Genomic DNA, 15,409 nt, shown 5'->3' with positions numbered 1-15,409 from the left:
ACACATAAGTGCTTATGAGCAATCTGCAAAAGATGCTGACTTTGCTTACCGTCCCTGTGTTATCCATGCTGTTAAACAGACCAATCTCGGCAATGAGGACAGTGCAATTAGCCTGTGTCATCAAATGAAAGAGTAGAAATTCAGCTTGGAGTCCAGTGATGATCATTATTCAGAAAGCTCTGCCACAGATACATATGTGCATACATTGTGTGAAGATAGGATTGGCTCAGCTATGATGGCCCCTGCAGATGAATTGTCTAACATTTACTGCCTATTATGCATAAATGGCCAGATCTGGGTATTGGAGGGCCACCTTGGCTCACAGAACGATACCTCAGCAAAGAGTTAATGGCATCAGAAGAAGAAAGCTAAAGAATGTTAAACAAATGAAATAAATAGCACAAATAGAGCAATGGTTTGTACGTGCATTGAATTGTTTTATTATAAATCCCATCTGTTTTATATTGTAATACAAGTGAGTATTTTAAAGTGGGCACGCCTGTGTTTTAGTGTGATGTGAGGACTGCTAATACTAATAGCTTGACAATAATCTGAAGAAAAGAAATCTGTTCATATAGGGGAATATTTCCTATGAATAGTGTTATGAAATGGTAAAACATTTATAAAGAATAGGTTGATTATTACACCGTAAAAAGATGTCAGAGGGCATCTCTGTAATCATCTGTTTGATTTACACATTTCCGATTTATTAATGCTTTTCGTTTTAACAGGCACCGCTTTGTGTTGTAAGCCATGGAGAGAGTGGACCTATTCGCTGCAACAGGTGTAAAGCCTACATGTGTCCATTGATGCAGTTCATTGAAGGCGGGCGGCGGTACCAATGTGGATTCTGCAATTGTGTCAATGAAGGTTACTATTTCATTTTATTGTCTCTTGATATCAGAAACCTCCCAGGCATTAATCAGTTCAGACAGCGGCACCTCAAATAAAATAAATTAAATAGAGAAAATGCCTATTGTTATGCATAAATGGCCAGATCTGGGTATTGGAGGGCCACCTTGGCTCACAGAACGATACCTCTTGCTGCAACTGTACAAGGCACTGGTGAGGCCGCAACTGGAGTACTGTGTGCAGTTTTGGTCCCCTTATTTGCGAAAGGATATATTGGCATTGGAGGGAGTGCAGAGAAGGTTCACCAGGTTGATGCCGGAGATGAGGGGTGTAGCTCATGAGGAGAGATTAAACAGATTGGGTCTGTACTCGTTGGAGTTTAGAAGGATGAGGGGTGATCTTACAGAGACATATAAGATGATGAAGGGGCTGGATAGGGTAGAGGTGGAGAGATTCTTTCCACTTAGAAGGGAAACCAGAACTAGAGGGCACAGCCTCAAAATAAGGGGGGGCCGGTTCAGAACAGAGTTGAGGGGGAACTTCTTCTCTCAGAGGGTAGTGAATCTCTGGAATTCTCTGCCCATTAAAGTGGTGGAGGCTTCCTCGTTGAATATGTTTAAATCACGGGTAGATAGTTTTCTGATCGATAAGGAAATTAGGGGATATGGGGAGCAGGCGGGTAAGTGGAACTGATTCGCTTCAGATCAGCCATGATCTTGTTGAATGGCGGGGCAGGCTCGAAGGGCCAGATGGCCTACTCCTGCTCCTATTTCTTATGTTCTTATGAAACTTCAATAGTTTTGTGCAGCTCTCAAAAGGCATTATCGTGGAATGCATGGCCTAAACACTTGTTTAGGTCCATTTTCAGGTGCAGGGTATTTGGTGCACTGTGGGTGACACCTGAAGTGCTCGGGCCTCATCAGAATATTTCCAGCAAGCCGCAAATGTCAATTCCAGCATCCTGAAGCAGCTCGCCAGCTTGATCTGGACTCATTTGATTGGCTGCCTGATCAACAATGATCCTCCGGTAAATATTTAAAAATGGGGACGAGAACAGGATTGGGGTAATTCAGAGTGGTGAGGGGACCTCAGAGTGTTTTGGGGCATGGAGGAGAACTTAAAATTTTGGTGTTAAATGCTGGTTAACTTTACCCTACATTTACTTAACAGCACTTTGTCCTTAAATGGAACAGTTTTTTTGTTAGTAGTTAGTAATATATTGTAATTGCATGGTTTGATGCTTCAACCTTGATTGAATATTTCTCCATTCGATTTTCCATGTGCAGCACCATAGGGGATCTGTTACTTTTCTAAAAGATTGAATTGGGTTTGTGTATCCCCCTGAGAGTTGAGGCTAAAAGGTCACCATGAAACCTATTTTCAGATATATTTAGAAACTAATTTTAAGTTGTATTTTCTTGAAAAGAAATTGCTTGTGTTAGTTTACACAAACCAGTCGGGTACATAGAGCTGACTTTAAGTTGCCTTGTTTGATTTGAAAGCTAAATTTCCCGTCACTTTCTCCACTAACGTTGCTGCATTCCCTCAGATGAAATCAAGCCATATTTGTTCAAAGAAAGATCAGCAGCATGTGCAAGCTGGGATTAAGTGGTTGGCTATTTTCCAAGTATGTTGCCAGAGCTGTTTGACTGGAACATTTTACTTAAGTTGGATTTTATTCAGTTGGATCATAATAACCCTTTCCCTTATAAAGTAAGCTTGTTAACACTGGCTCTTAGAATCTTTCTTCCTGCTGCCTCCCCACAAGTTCGAGGGCAAATACATTTGTTCCATTTGTGGTAATCAGTGAAACTACTGATGCTTTTAAAAATCATTGGATATGAAGTACAAAGTCATTGGTGCCAAGATGCAGGAGATTATTATGGTTTATGCTGTGATATAACTAAAGTTAGTGACTGTTTTTTACCAGCTATGCAGTGATAGGATTAGTATGACTTTTATTTTCTATAAAATCACAATCCATGTATGAATGAGAATGTTTGCTTTGTATTTAAGCTGCTGTTGTAGAAAGCTCCTCTTGGTCAGCTGTTTACAGCTGCTTGTGCAATTCTCAGGGGGATTCCTGGAACACCCCAGTGATATTTCAGGCCGAGTATATTTCCCAATTTCAGTGCTGGTAGAACTGGAGCACAACAAGCTTTGTATTTGCCAGTTTCCCAGGAACTCCCAACCTTGACGAAGCTGGTTGCTTTGTAAAAAGCTAGTGGGAGCTTTGTGTAAATGGATATTGGAAACTTAAGTGCAGCTGCAGCCCTTGAATGGCTGAAGCCATTTTTTAAGAACTTTTGTGTCACTTAGATGCTATTGACAGCACCTCTAAAACCTGTGACCTCTATCACCTAGAAGAACAGGACAGCAGATGCAAGGGAACACTACCTGCAAATTCCCCTCCAAGCCACACACCATCCTGACTTGGAACTATAGCGCCATTCCTTTACTGACACTGAGTCAAAATCCTGGAGCATCCCCCTAACAGCACTGTGGGTGTACTTTCGCAATATGGACTGCAGTGGTTCAAGAAGGCAGCTTACCACCACCTTCTCAAGGGTAATTTGGAATGGGAAATTAAAAAACTGGGCTAGTCAGTATAGCCCACATCCCATTTTTTAAAAATCCCAGGTTAGAGGGGTTTTTGCTAATCTCTTGGAATGATTATGACAGGACTATTGAACACCATGAAATTTCAACAGCACTGAATTTCAGGCTGACCATAAAATATTGATGGGGCAAGTCTAAATGGCTGAAGGATGTCATAGAATACCTTCCTATGGTGATGCTTTTTTGCAAGCCCAGGAAAGGAAGGTTGTGTCTTTTGGGTCTCAACGGCACAGTCCTGACAGGAGGATTTGGCACAAAGGATGAGCACAGTCTCCATCATTAAGAGGACCTGGAAGTAAATATCTGGCAACTTAAGGCCAGCTGGCACCTCCCTATGTTAGGTAGATAAGCAGAGTGTAAAAGGTTTCTCTCAGCCAGTTACATTTGTTGGGACTCTGTACTTTGATGGGACCCGTGTAGTTACTTTGATGGGACCCATGTAGCTCTATAGCTCTTTTATAACTGCACATACATACCATTCTGAGCAAGGAACACTTTCTGTATGCAATTTACAACTTGAATTATTGTCACTTGTGAAAGTGAGCCCACAGAACGAGTTTCCAACAGAACTAAGATGCAATAAGGGTATTAATTTAATAACAGACATATTGGACTGTAGACGTTTGAGTTTCATGGTGTGTATTCATCAAACTTGCAACTTAGTGCTGTGGCCTCGATTTTATCACAGGGCAGGTTCAGTGTGTGGTGCAGCAAGGGGACAGGCCAAGCTAAAACCTTCATGCTGAGACCTGGACAAATTTTAAATTGGACTCCCACCTGAATCTGGCAGGAATGCCCATTCAGCTGCGAGGTTGCATCTTGTGGACTATGCAGAATAGGAAACATAACTTACATTTTTACTTGGACAATGAAGCTTTACTGTAAATTTTCAAAAACTGCTGGTTAGTCAAAATCTAAGTGTGTGTGCCAAATTCAATCAGACCACTCCCCTACCATATTATTTAGGCATAATTTTACATATAAATGTCCTCAAATCATTTAGTAACATAATTTAAGGCCATAAGACGTAGGAACAGAAATAGGCCATTCGGCTCATGATGGGGCGGCACAGTGGTTAGCACTGCTGCCTCACAGCATCAGGGACCCGGGTTTAATTCCCGGCTTGGGTCACTGTCTGCGTGGAGTTTGCACTTTCTCCCCGTGTCTGCGTGGGCTTCCTCCAAGTGCTCCGGTTTCCCCACAGTCCAAAGATGTGCGGGTTAGGTGGATTGGCCATGCTCAATTGCCCCTCCGTGTGAGAGGGACTAGCTAGGGTAAATGCATGGGGTTATGGGGTTAGGGCCTGGGTGGGATTGTGGTTGGTGCACACTCGATGGGCCAAATGGCCTCCTTCTGCACTGTAGGATTCTATGATTCTAAGTCTGCTCTACTATTTAATGAGATCATTACTGATACGATAATCCTCAATTCCTGCCTTATCCCCATAACCCTTGATTCCCTTACTTATTAAAAATCTGTTTATCTCAGCATTGAACATACTTAACGACCCAGTCTCTACAGCCCTCTGCGGTAAAGAATTTCATAGATTTGCTACCCACTGAGAAAATAAATTCCTCCTCATCTCTGTCTTAAATGGGTGACCCCTTAATCTGATATTATGCCCCACAAGGGGAAATAACCTCTCCGCATCTATCCTCTCAAGCCCTCTGAGAATCCTCTATGTCTCAATAAGGTCACCTCTCATTCATCTGAACTCCAATGAATACAAGGCCAATCTACTCGATCTCTCCTTAAAAGAAAATCGCTCCATCAACCTAGTGAACCATCACTGGACTGCCTCCAATGCTCGCATGTTTTTCCTTATAGGGACCAAAACTGTCCACCATATTCCTTGTGTGGTCTAACTAGTGCCTTGTATAGTTTTAGCAAGATTTCCCTATTTTTATGTTCCATTCTCTTTGAAATAAAGATCAACATTCATTTTGCCTTCCCTATTACCTGCCGAACTTGCATGCTAGCTTTTTGTGATTTATACACAAGGACCCCCAAATCTCTCTGTGCTGCAGCTTTCTGCAGAGTTTCTCCATTTAAATAATATTCAGCTCCTTTATTCTTCCCACTGTAGGGGTTCTATGATTCCCACTGTAGGGGTTCTATGGTTCAAAGTGCATAACTCCACGCTTCCTACACCAAAGATGTAATTTGGAATTAATTTTATGGCAGAAGCAGTCATTTGTCATCGGTAGTGTTCCATTGCCATTCTTAACATCATTGTGAATTGTATTGATCGCTCAGGGGTCATCAACGTGCTCAAAAGCTTCAGTAAATTTGTGGAAGTGACTATTACATTTCTGAAGTAATCATGGTGGAATTTGAATTCAATAAAAAAAAAACCTGGAATTAAGAATCTATCGATGACTATGAAACCATTGTCGATTGTCAGAAAAATCCATCTGGTTCACTAATCTCCTTTAGGGAGGGAAATCTGCCATCCTTACCTGGTCTGGCCTACATGTGACTCCAGAGCCACGGCGGGGGGGGGACTTTTGGGGATATTTTTCAATGCCAAATCAAACTGTTTCTAATAAAAAATTTAAAACATGGAACATGTAGTTGTCAGTACATAACTATTTTATTTCCTTTCATTTTTCTCTGTGTGAAATGGAATGGGGTGTTATAAGCTACATGAGCTATATGCTCATTATATACAGGAATTGGAAAATTTACTTTACATAATATACTACTGTTTTACTTACCAGGCTCGATATCCAACCCACCAAGATAATTTTTTTTAAAAATTAATGTTAAATCTGCGTCCCCTCGATACACATTATTTATACCTAAAAGCTTAAATGCTTGCATGTCTGTTAGACTCAGTGGAACCAGTGTCATTCTGAAAAAAGATGGATGTGAAGTGGCTTTCCCTTGTGAAATGGTTTTCTGAAATGGCTTTCCCAGGTGTCCAGTGGTGCTTTAGAGATATGATTGGTCAAGCCTTCTTAGCAAACATGGATCATTCTACTGGAAAGAAGTTACATAAAATCATCACGTGCAGGGGAAAAGGGAGATACGTTTACATCTCCATTAATGATTTGTGCACTGACTATGTTAAACAATGCATGCATAACTTACTGCACCAGCTGGGAATTCGAACAATACATGGCACAATATTGTTGATGCCAACTGATATTTGAAATGTAGGATTTACACTGGCCTTGGCATGGCTGGTCCTGCCACAACAGAAGCAGCCAACCAGTTGAATGTCCATTGACTTCAGCGGGGCTGGAAGATCCTGCCAGCAGGCAGGGCTGGAAAATCCCACCCTTACTCAAGTTTTGTCATCATTGCCATAACTTAGAATTTTTTCTCACGAACAAACTCTGTCATCACTTTTGATGTTAGTTGAATGCTTCTGAGCATTTTGAAGGCAGTTAAATAATGCTAAATGATATTGTTTAAGCTTTGTATGATTTAATTTAATTTAATGTCGATTGATCACCAATGATATCAGTTCATTGCAATTTGATTCCCTGGGATGCTAAATGATGACAAAATGATATCTCTTGAATGTAAATGATGATAAATGATTGGTATGGTATGAACACCTTTGAATACAATAGATGTCAAAATGTTCTGACAGGGAATGTTGTGGCACTGTGTGGTGGGATGCAGGTTTGCATCAATTATTTACACCATAAAAACACAAAATGCATCAAATAAGTTTCCATGTATCACTGAGGTGGATTGAATATTTTGTTGTATTATTCCAACCATTCTTTTGCCATCTGGTAGCAACTATCTAGATTTCTCAACAGATTTCCTTCACGTGGCATTCAACTACCTCACTTTTCTGCAATTTCATCCTCATTGCATTTCTAATTCCTACTGATATCTGCCAACTCCAAGTATTTTCATATTTCTCGCGCAGCTTCAGCACTCTGTCTATATTTCTAATTGCTGCTGCATCTTTATTCGTAGTTCTGCCTGTTTCTGGTTCTCATTCGTGTTTTGCAACTTTTTTAAACCTTTGTCATTTTTCTTATTTTCCCTTTTGCCAGTGTCAAATTCCTTACCTCATTAGGAAGATAGTCTGGAAATCTGTTATTTGGGTACTGTTACCAGATGTATGATAGTATAACAAGCCCACCAATTTTCCTTTCCTTCATAGGGCCCCTGCATGATAACATAACTAACATCAGAAACTCATAACATGGATCTGAATATGTGTTCCACCATTCTGTGCGACATTGTTCAACAATTCTTCACGTGCTGTCCATCATGGTTTATCTTATCAAAGAACTGTAAAGATTCTCAACACAGCCAAAAGCCATTCCACACATTAATTTTTTTTTATTCATTCATGGAATGTGGGCATTGGTGGCTATGCCTATATTTATTGCCCATCCCTAGTTGCCCTTGAGAAGTGGTGGTGAGCTGCCTTCTTGAACTCTGCAGTCCCTGAGTTCTGGGTACACCCACAGTGCTGTATTGGAGGGAATTCCAGCATTTTGATCCAACGACAGTGAAGGAATGGTGATATATTCCCAAGTCAGGATGGTGAATGACTTGGAGGGGAACATCCCAAGTGGTGGTGCTCCCAGGTATTTGCTGCTCTTGTCATTCTAGTTGGTAGTGGTTGTGAGTTTGGAAGGTTCTGCCTAAGGAACCTTGGCGAGTTCCTGCAGTGCGGCTTGCAAATGGTACAACCTGCTGCCATTGTTTCTCAGTGGTGGAGGGATTGAACATTTGGGGAAGGGGTAGCAATCAAACGGGTTGCTTGAGTGTTGTTGGAGCTGCACTCATCCAGGCAAATAGAGAGTATTCCAGCAAACTGCTGACTCGTGCCTTGCAGATGGTGGACAGACTTTGGGGAGTCAGGAGGTGAGTTCTCACAGCCAGATTCCTAGCCTTTGACCTGCTCTGGTAGCCATAGTATTTATTTAAATTAAGCTTATTTATTAGTCACAAATAGGCATACATTAACACTGCAATGAAGTTAGTGTGAAAACCCCTAGTTGCCTCACTTTGACGCTGTTTAGATACACTGAGGGAGAATTTAGCATGGCCAATGCACCTAGCCAGCACGTCTTTCGGACTGTGGGAGGAAACCAGAGAACCCGGAGGAAATCCACACAGACACTGGGAGACCGTGTAAATTCCACACAGACAATGACCCAAGCTGGGAATCGAACCTGGGTCCCTAGCGCTGTGAGGCAGCAGTGCTAACCACTGTGTCACCCGCGGTCTCACGATGCCTTCAGACTTCTTTTCTTTGGGGAAACGATACACGCATTTGAAGTAGCAAAGTTTCAGTTGCTTCTGACTGGAATAGTTTATCACTAAACCTGACCCATGATATATCTTCCTGCAGTGCAAAGCAGACGATGTGTCAGAAATAGAAGGTCTGGATGGACTGTGCCCGCTCCTCCCACCCCTCGATGGAAAATTAGCCGATATGCCAGGAATATGCTAAGGAAATTTAGCATGTCCAGGACAACTCTCTCAGATGTACCATAAAAAGCATCCCTTCCAGATGTATCACAGCTATCACAATGCGATCTGACAGCTAAACGTTAACCTCCTACTCTTGATGTGTTTTTTTAAAGATATTTTTAATACTATTTTGGATATCTTTTTTCTCTCTTTAGTGCCTCCGTTCTACTTTCAACATTTGGACCACATGGGTAGAAGGTTGGATCACTATGACAGGCCAGAGTTGTCTCTTGGGTCCTATGAATTTATGGCTACTTTAGATTACTGCAAGGTAAGTATTTCTGGCATGTGAGCCATCCTCCTACATTGATAATCCCTCTGCAGCATGACACTCACTTTCCCTCAATATGTTCAAACAGTATTTTTTTCCCCCAGTAACTAATCAATAGCTTCCTCTACGGTTTTTTCCAGACTGAAAGCATTGTTTTTTGCAATTAACATGACTAAGTGCAGATCAACCATGATGTAACTGAATACAAGGCAGGCCAAAGGGTTCAATATCCTACTGCTTTTCTGAATATCCCTGCGTATTTCTATTCCAATGAATATAGATTTTTCTGGTATGCTGGATGAATATAAAATTTATTTAAATATATTTTTTGAACCAGGATTAAAAGGTTTCTAGTGATTAATGAGCAACTATACATAATAATGTTATACACCCAATGGTTGCAGTTTGGTGTCCTCCTGCCATTTGTTAAACCTGATTACTTATTTTTAGTATCCTTCATTGGCCTTACTTGTTTGGTATTGCTTCGCTTACTAAACTGAGCATACACTGCTTTTAACCAGAAATTCCTCCCTGACTTTCATATTGAGCAAGATGTTTTGGGGAGCATGTATTGGATATAAATTGCTAAGCTCTTAATTATGCATTTATTTTGGCTTGATGTTTTGCTTGCATGTTTATGAAGAAACAATGGAAGCTTAATTTCCTTAGCTTGGCATCCCCTACCCAGCCGAATCCAACAGCAATATCTGCTGGCTCATTCTGTGTTACAAGATATTAAATGGTACGGCAGTGATTTGTTGAAGTAATGTAGGCAATAAAGGCAAATTTATTGTAATTGTAAGCATGCTATTATTATTAAAATGTCAATGCCATAATTTTCCTGTTAAATTCAATATTTTGGGGGTTAAATTGGATAGTTCCTGGAAATGGATGCACTGGTCATGATGTGTAATCATCCTGGTGTAACACAGGCAACTCAGCATCTTAGTGCTGCCTGCTCATGGCCTTGATTTCTCTGTGCAGTCAGCACTGACCATGCTGTTGATTGGCTGCATGCATTAGCAGAGGACTGAACATCGTTACTGCCCAGCACAATTTCAAGTTAAGCTGCACTGCTTAAAGCTAGCCTGCACCAGGCAAAAGGGTGGAGCATTGTGGCTGGAGCAGGTCTAGAAGTCCTTTGTGAGTTGAAGGTGGCCTGCAAAAGTGGGAAGAATGGTTGAGCTTGGGGAAGAGCAGGCACCCAGATTTTCTGATGCTACAATGGGGATATTGGAGGCAGTAGAAAGAGAAGGAGGTGTCCTGTATCCACGAAGTAGGGAAAAGACCCTAAGATAGATCGGCTGAAATTTTACGACGCCCCAGTGAGAGGCAGTAATATGTATAAGGTTTCGAGCCATGGCAGAAACACCATGCCCACTGTCTTGCCGCAGCTGCCGGGCCCTGCAGTAATTCCACTGGCACGGGAAGTGTTGGTTGGCCTCCCTGCCCTTTGATCAACTGAGACCAGTAAATGGCCAAAGAGCCACTCGCGTCAATGTTGGTATTTACCCGTGATGGGGGAGTGCTGTTACCAAGTGTCCAATCTACCAAATGAAACCTGATAGACTGGTGACTGGTGTGACCATAAGATGTAGTAGCAGAAGTAGGTCATTCAGCCCACCAGGTCTGCTCTGCAATTCAGTCAGATCATGGGTGATCTGATACAATAATGCTTAACTCCACTTTCCCGCCTTGTCCCCAGAACCCTTAATTCCCTTACCTTTTCAGGAATTCTGTGCCAGATGGAGGACCCCCCCCCCCCCAAAACCCCAAGATGCTGGCCCCTTGCTGGAGCCTGGCCCTGGCAAGATTTACAACAGTTACTGAGGCAGTGCTGCACTGTCAGAGATGCCATTTTTTTACATGCAACATTAAATCAAGGCCCCATCGGGCTGCTCAGATGGATGTAAAACATTCCATGGCACCACTTAGAAGAGCCCGGGAGGTATCCCTGGTGTCCTAGCCAGTATTTATCCCTCAATTGACTCTATAAAAACAGATCATTATCACATTGCTGTTGTGTGCAAATTTGCTGCCATGCTTCCTACAATACAGCAGTGATCAGGCCAGCATTTGTTGCTCATTCCCAATTGTCTTTGAGAGAGTAATGGTAAGCCGCCTTCATGAATCATTGTTCACGGTGCTGTAAGGAAGGGAGTTCCAAAGAACGGTGATATAGTTCCAAGTCAGGATGGTGTGTAGCTTGGAGAGGAATTTGCAGCTGGTGGTGTTTCCACATATTGGCTTTCCTTTCTTTTCTAGGTGGTATAGTTTGTGGTTTTGGAAAGTGCTGATGAAGGAGCTGAGGCAGGTTGCTGCAGAAAATCTTGTATGTGGTACACACTGCTGCCACTGTGCATCTGTATGTGGAGAGAATGAACGTTTAAGCTGGTGGGTGGGGTGTCCATCAAGCCGGATGCTTTGTCCTGGATTCTGTTGGGATTCTTGTGTGGTGTTGGAATTAAACACATTCAGGCAATCTTAACTGAGTTAAATCACATCTGACTGCCACAATGAGGCAGAGCCAGCTCCAAGAAACTATATGAGGTGACCGACATCCTCATTGCCAATACCTTCAGCGCTCTCCATCATGGTTAATTTGTCACATGTCATTTTCCAGCCAATTAAACTCATGTTGAGATACAAATGCCTTTCATGGTATTAGATGTGTTTTCATCTCGTCTAGATGTTTTGAAATTCTTCACAAATAGGAAAACTCACTCCGACAAATGTACGTATTTCTTCCAGGGAGTAAGCAGTTGATTTGTAAAAGTTGTATTTTTTTCAGCACATTTTCTGGCTGTTTTGGACAGACCCCCCTAAAAACCATCTCTTGGACTGTGGGAGGACCACAAAACAGTGATTGAGAACCTTTGTCATAAAAGACAGCACAGAGGTCAAATCAGCATGTGTTGGGACTCTGGGCACAAGTGTGCTGCATTCAGGGCAGGGGGCAGGCTAGCACAAGTGTCAGCTTGCCGAAGCGCCAAGTTGCGCATAAGTCTGCCAGGAAGATAGCATTCAATGTCATGGAGCATGGAAGAGTCTGGCACCAACTTGGCACAGGCCTTTGCACAGAACTTGGAACCTATCTTTGCCAACATAGAACTGGTGGCCAACTCAATCAACCCACCATGATGCAGCATGATGGCAAATGTATCAGCTTTCATTGCAGCATAAGCAGTTTCCCCAAAGGTTTGATTGCTTTAATGGACTTCAGGCTGAAACTCTGCATAGTTAACTAGCTGCTATGCAAGCTCAGACTGCTCTCAGGCAACATGGCTGCATCATGGCTGAAAATTCTAGTGCTCAAAGGACTTATAAGATGTCATGCAGTGCAGCAGTCTGTCCTCTGATAGACCAGTAAGATTGCTGAGGCACCACCCTGGGAGAGTGGCAGTGGCTCCATAGAGAAAAGGCCTGCAATGGCATGTCAGGATGAATGCATTCATCTTCCCAACTCCATGCCACCTGTTCCCTTGCTATTTTCTGTCAGCCAGCCCAGGCTGCTGATTCGCATGCTGAGATAGCACAGCCTGTAGCACCATGAAGCTGGATCTTCAGTACTGCACTGGAGTGTTTGCCTTGATTTTTGTTTTCAAGCCCCGGAGGGTACTTGAACCAGAACTTTGTGGCTCAGAGGTGGGAGTGCTATGAACTGAACCACAGCTGAAGTTACCTTTCTTTGATTAGAGTGTGTTAATGGCCTCCATTATGTAACAATGGATGGCAAAGTGTAATGTTCCAAATATCTCCAGATCTAGCCTGGAAGATGTCAGATGTATAAAAGCTCATTGCCAGAGTCACCTTCACCGCAGTGCAATTCTTCATCTGCTCTCATGTAAGAACATGTTAAAGAACAACATGTAAATGTAATGTTAATTTTTACCCTTTGACCATCAGGATAAAAATGTTTCCAATTCTGCCAAGTGCATGTTTTTATATATAGAACCATAGAAAATTACAGCTCAGAAACAGGCCTTTTGGCCCTTCTTGTCTGTGCCGAACCATTTTTGCCTAGTCCCACTGACCTGCACTTGGACCATATCCCTCCACACCCCTCTCATCCATGAACCCGTCCAAGTTTTTCTTAAATGTTAAAAGTGACCCCGCATTTACCACTTTATCTGGCAGCTCATTCCACACTCCCACCACTCTCTGCGTGAAGAAGCCCCCCCTAATATTCCCTTTAAACTTTTCTCCTTTCACCCTTAACCCATGCCCTCTGGTTTTTTTCTCCCCTAGCCTCAGCGGAAAAAGCCTGCTTGCATTCACTCTATCTATACCCATCAAAATCTTATACACCTCTATCAAATCTCCCCTCAATCTTCTACGCTCCAGGGAATAAAGTCCCAACCTATTCAATCTCTCTCTGTAACTCAGCTTCTCAAGTCCCGGCAACATCCTTGTGAACCTTCTCTGCACTCTTTCAACCTTATTTACATCCTTCCTGTAACTAGGTACACAATACTGTACATTGTGCAACTGTACACAATACTCCAAATTCGGCCTCACCAATGCCTTCTATAACCTTACCATAACACTCCGATTTATAAAGGGCAATGTACCAAAGGCAATCTCTACGACCCTATCCACCTGTGACGTCACTTTTAGGGAATTCTGTACCAGTATTCCCAGATCCCTCTGTTCAACTGCACTCTTCAGAGTCCGACCATTTACCCTGTACGTTCTACTTTGGTTTGTCCTTCCAATGTGCAATATCTCACACTTGTCTGCGTTAAATTCCATTTGCCATTTTTCAGCCCATTTTTCTAGTTGGTCCAAATCCCTCTGCAAGCTTTGAAAACCTTCTTCACTATCCACTACACCTCCAATCTTTGTATCATCAGCAAACTTGCTGATCCAATTTATGTATCATTTATTAATTAGAAAATGTGATCTTTTTCAGATGTTATGTCAATTCATTTCCAAAATTAATTGTGTTAGCGGTAAAGAATTCTGGCCTGGCTGCTTTGTTATAATAAACAAATTGGTAAAATCTTAGCTTTATAATAAATATCCAGAATGAAACAAGTATCTTCTAAAATTCAAACAAACTATTATGCTGCCTAAATAAATTCAATATTTCTTCAAGCAGATAAACATTAAGATATGACAACGTTTAAAATAAAACAATTAGCATTTAAAATGATTTGCAAACATTAATACCTTTTAAAATAATTTACAAGTATTTTAATTGAATAGACCCTGAAAATCTGCAGAGGTTCTCCTGGTCTCTCATCTTGGGGACAATTCTCCCATCCCGACGTGCTAATGTTTTAGCGAGTTGGGCCGGGAGAATTGAGTGTGCGCCGACTCGCGCATACGTTCCGACATGCGCACATCTCCGAGCGCCAATTATCTGGCGCGGTTGGGACCACGCTGGAAACTGACGGGAGCAGCAGATGTTTATTTTAATCTTATTTTAATGTAATTTAAATTTCATTATCGGACCAGGACTGAATTCTCTGGGTCCGATAGCATCTCCCATCCCACCGTACGATTTCACTCCGGTGGGGTTTAGAGTAGCTCCCCACTTTCGGGGAAGTAGTGGGAGACCCTGCTGGAGTGAAAGGGCAATCGGGGCCCCCCAGGGAGTCAGGCAGTGGGGGAATGGTATCTCCTGGGCATGGGCACCCTGGTAGTGCCAGCCTGTGCCCCCTGACACTGTCCGAGGTGCAAAGTGCCCATTTCCAGGGGGCACCTTGGCACTGCCCAGCAGGCATTGGGCAGTGCCAAGGGGGCGGGGCCTAGAGGGCAGGGCCTGGTGGGAGTGGGGCCTAGGGACGATCGGTGGGGGTGGGTGGTCCTGCTGCCAGTCTGCCATCGGGATTGTTCGGGGCTGGAGGGAGGCCAGCGATCGGGGCGGGCTGGGTGAATGGTGGTCTGCCGGGGTGGGAGGGGTCTGTCTCCCAGGGAGGGCAGGGGTCTGCCGGGATGGGTGGGGAGGTGTCGTCGCTGCTGGGGGGGCGGGGGGGTGGGGGGGAGGGTGTTGGAGATCAGGGCACTCTTGGACGGGGGTTATCGGGGCTGGCTCGGGAATGGTCGTGGGGGCCGCGATCGGGCTGTGGAGGAGTTTAGGGGGACAGAACTGAGGTGATCCAGGGCTGGCCAGCTCAATCGCTGGCCAGCAAAGTGCAGGCTGATAGATTGGGGCCACTGCGTATGCGCGGAGTTCCGGAACTGTCAGACTTTGGCGTGAATAGGCCC

The 15,409-nt window shown here is 43.2% G+C and overlaps 1 protein-coding gene across 1 annotated transcript in view; it reads left to right on the top strand.

Moving 5' to 3' along the window:
- Nucleotides 1-15,409, top strand: part of sec24d (SEC24 homolog D, COPII coat complex component) — a 173,463-nt gene that overhangs the window by 85,727 nt on the left and 72,327 nt on the right. The window contains exons 9-10 of the mRNA XM_078213821.1: nt 732-870; nt 9,081-9,196. Of these exons, the coding sequence (XP_078069947.1) occupies nt 732-870; nt 9,081-9,196 (255 nt within the window). The remainder of the gene's footprint in view (nt 1-731; nt 871-9,080; nt 9,197-15,409) is intronic.

This window comes from Mustelus asterias, chromosome 1 (assembly GCF_964213995.1).
Source record: "Mustelus asterias chromosome 1, sMusAst1.hap1.1, whole genome shotgun sequence".
NCBI lineage: Eukaryota > Metazoa > Chordata > Chondrichthyes > Carcharhiniformes > Triakidae > Mustelus > Mustelus asterias.
The sequence above is the reverse complement of the archived record's forward strand: the minus strand, read 5'-3'. Positions and strand labels throughout refer to the sequence as shown.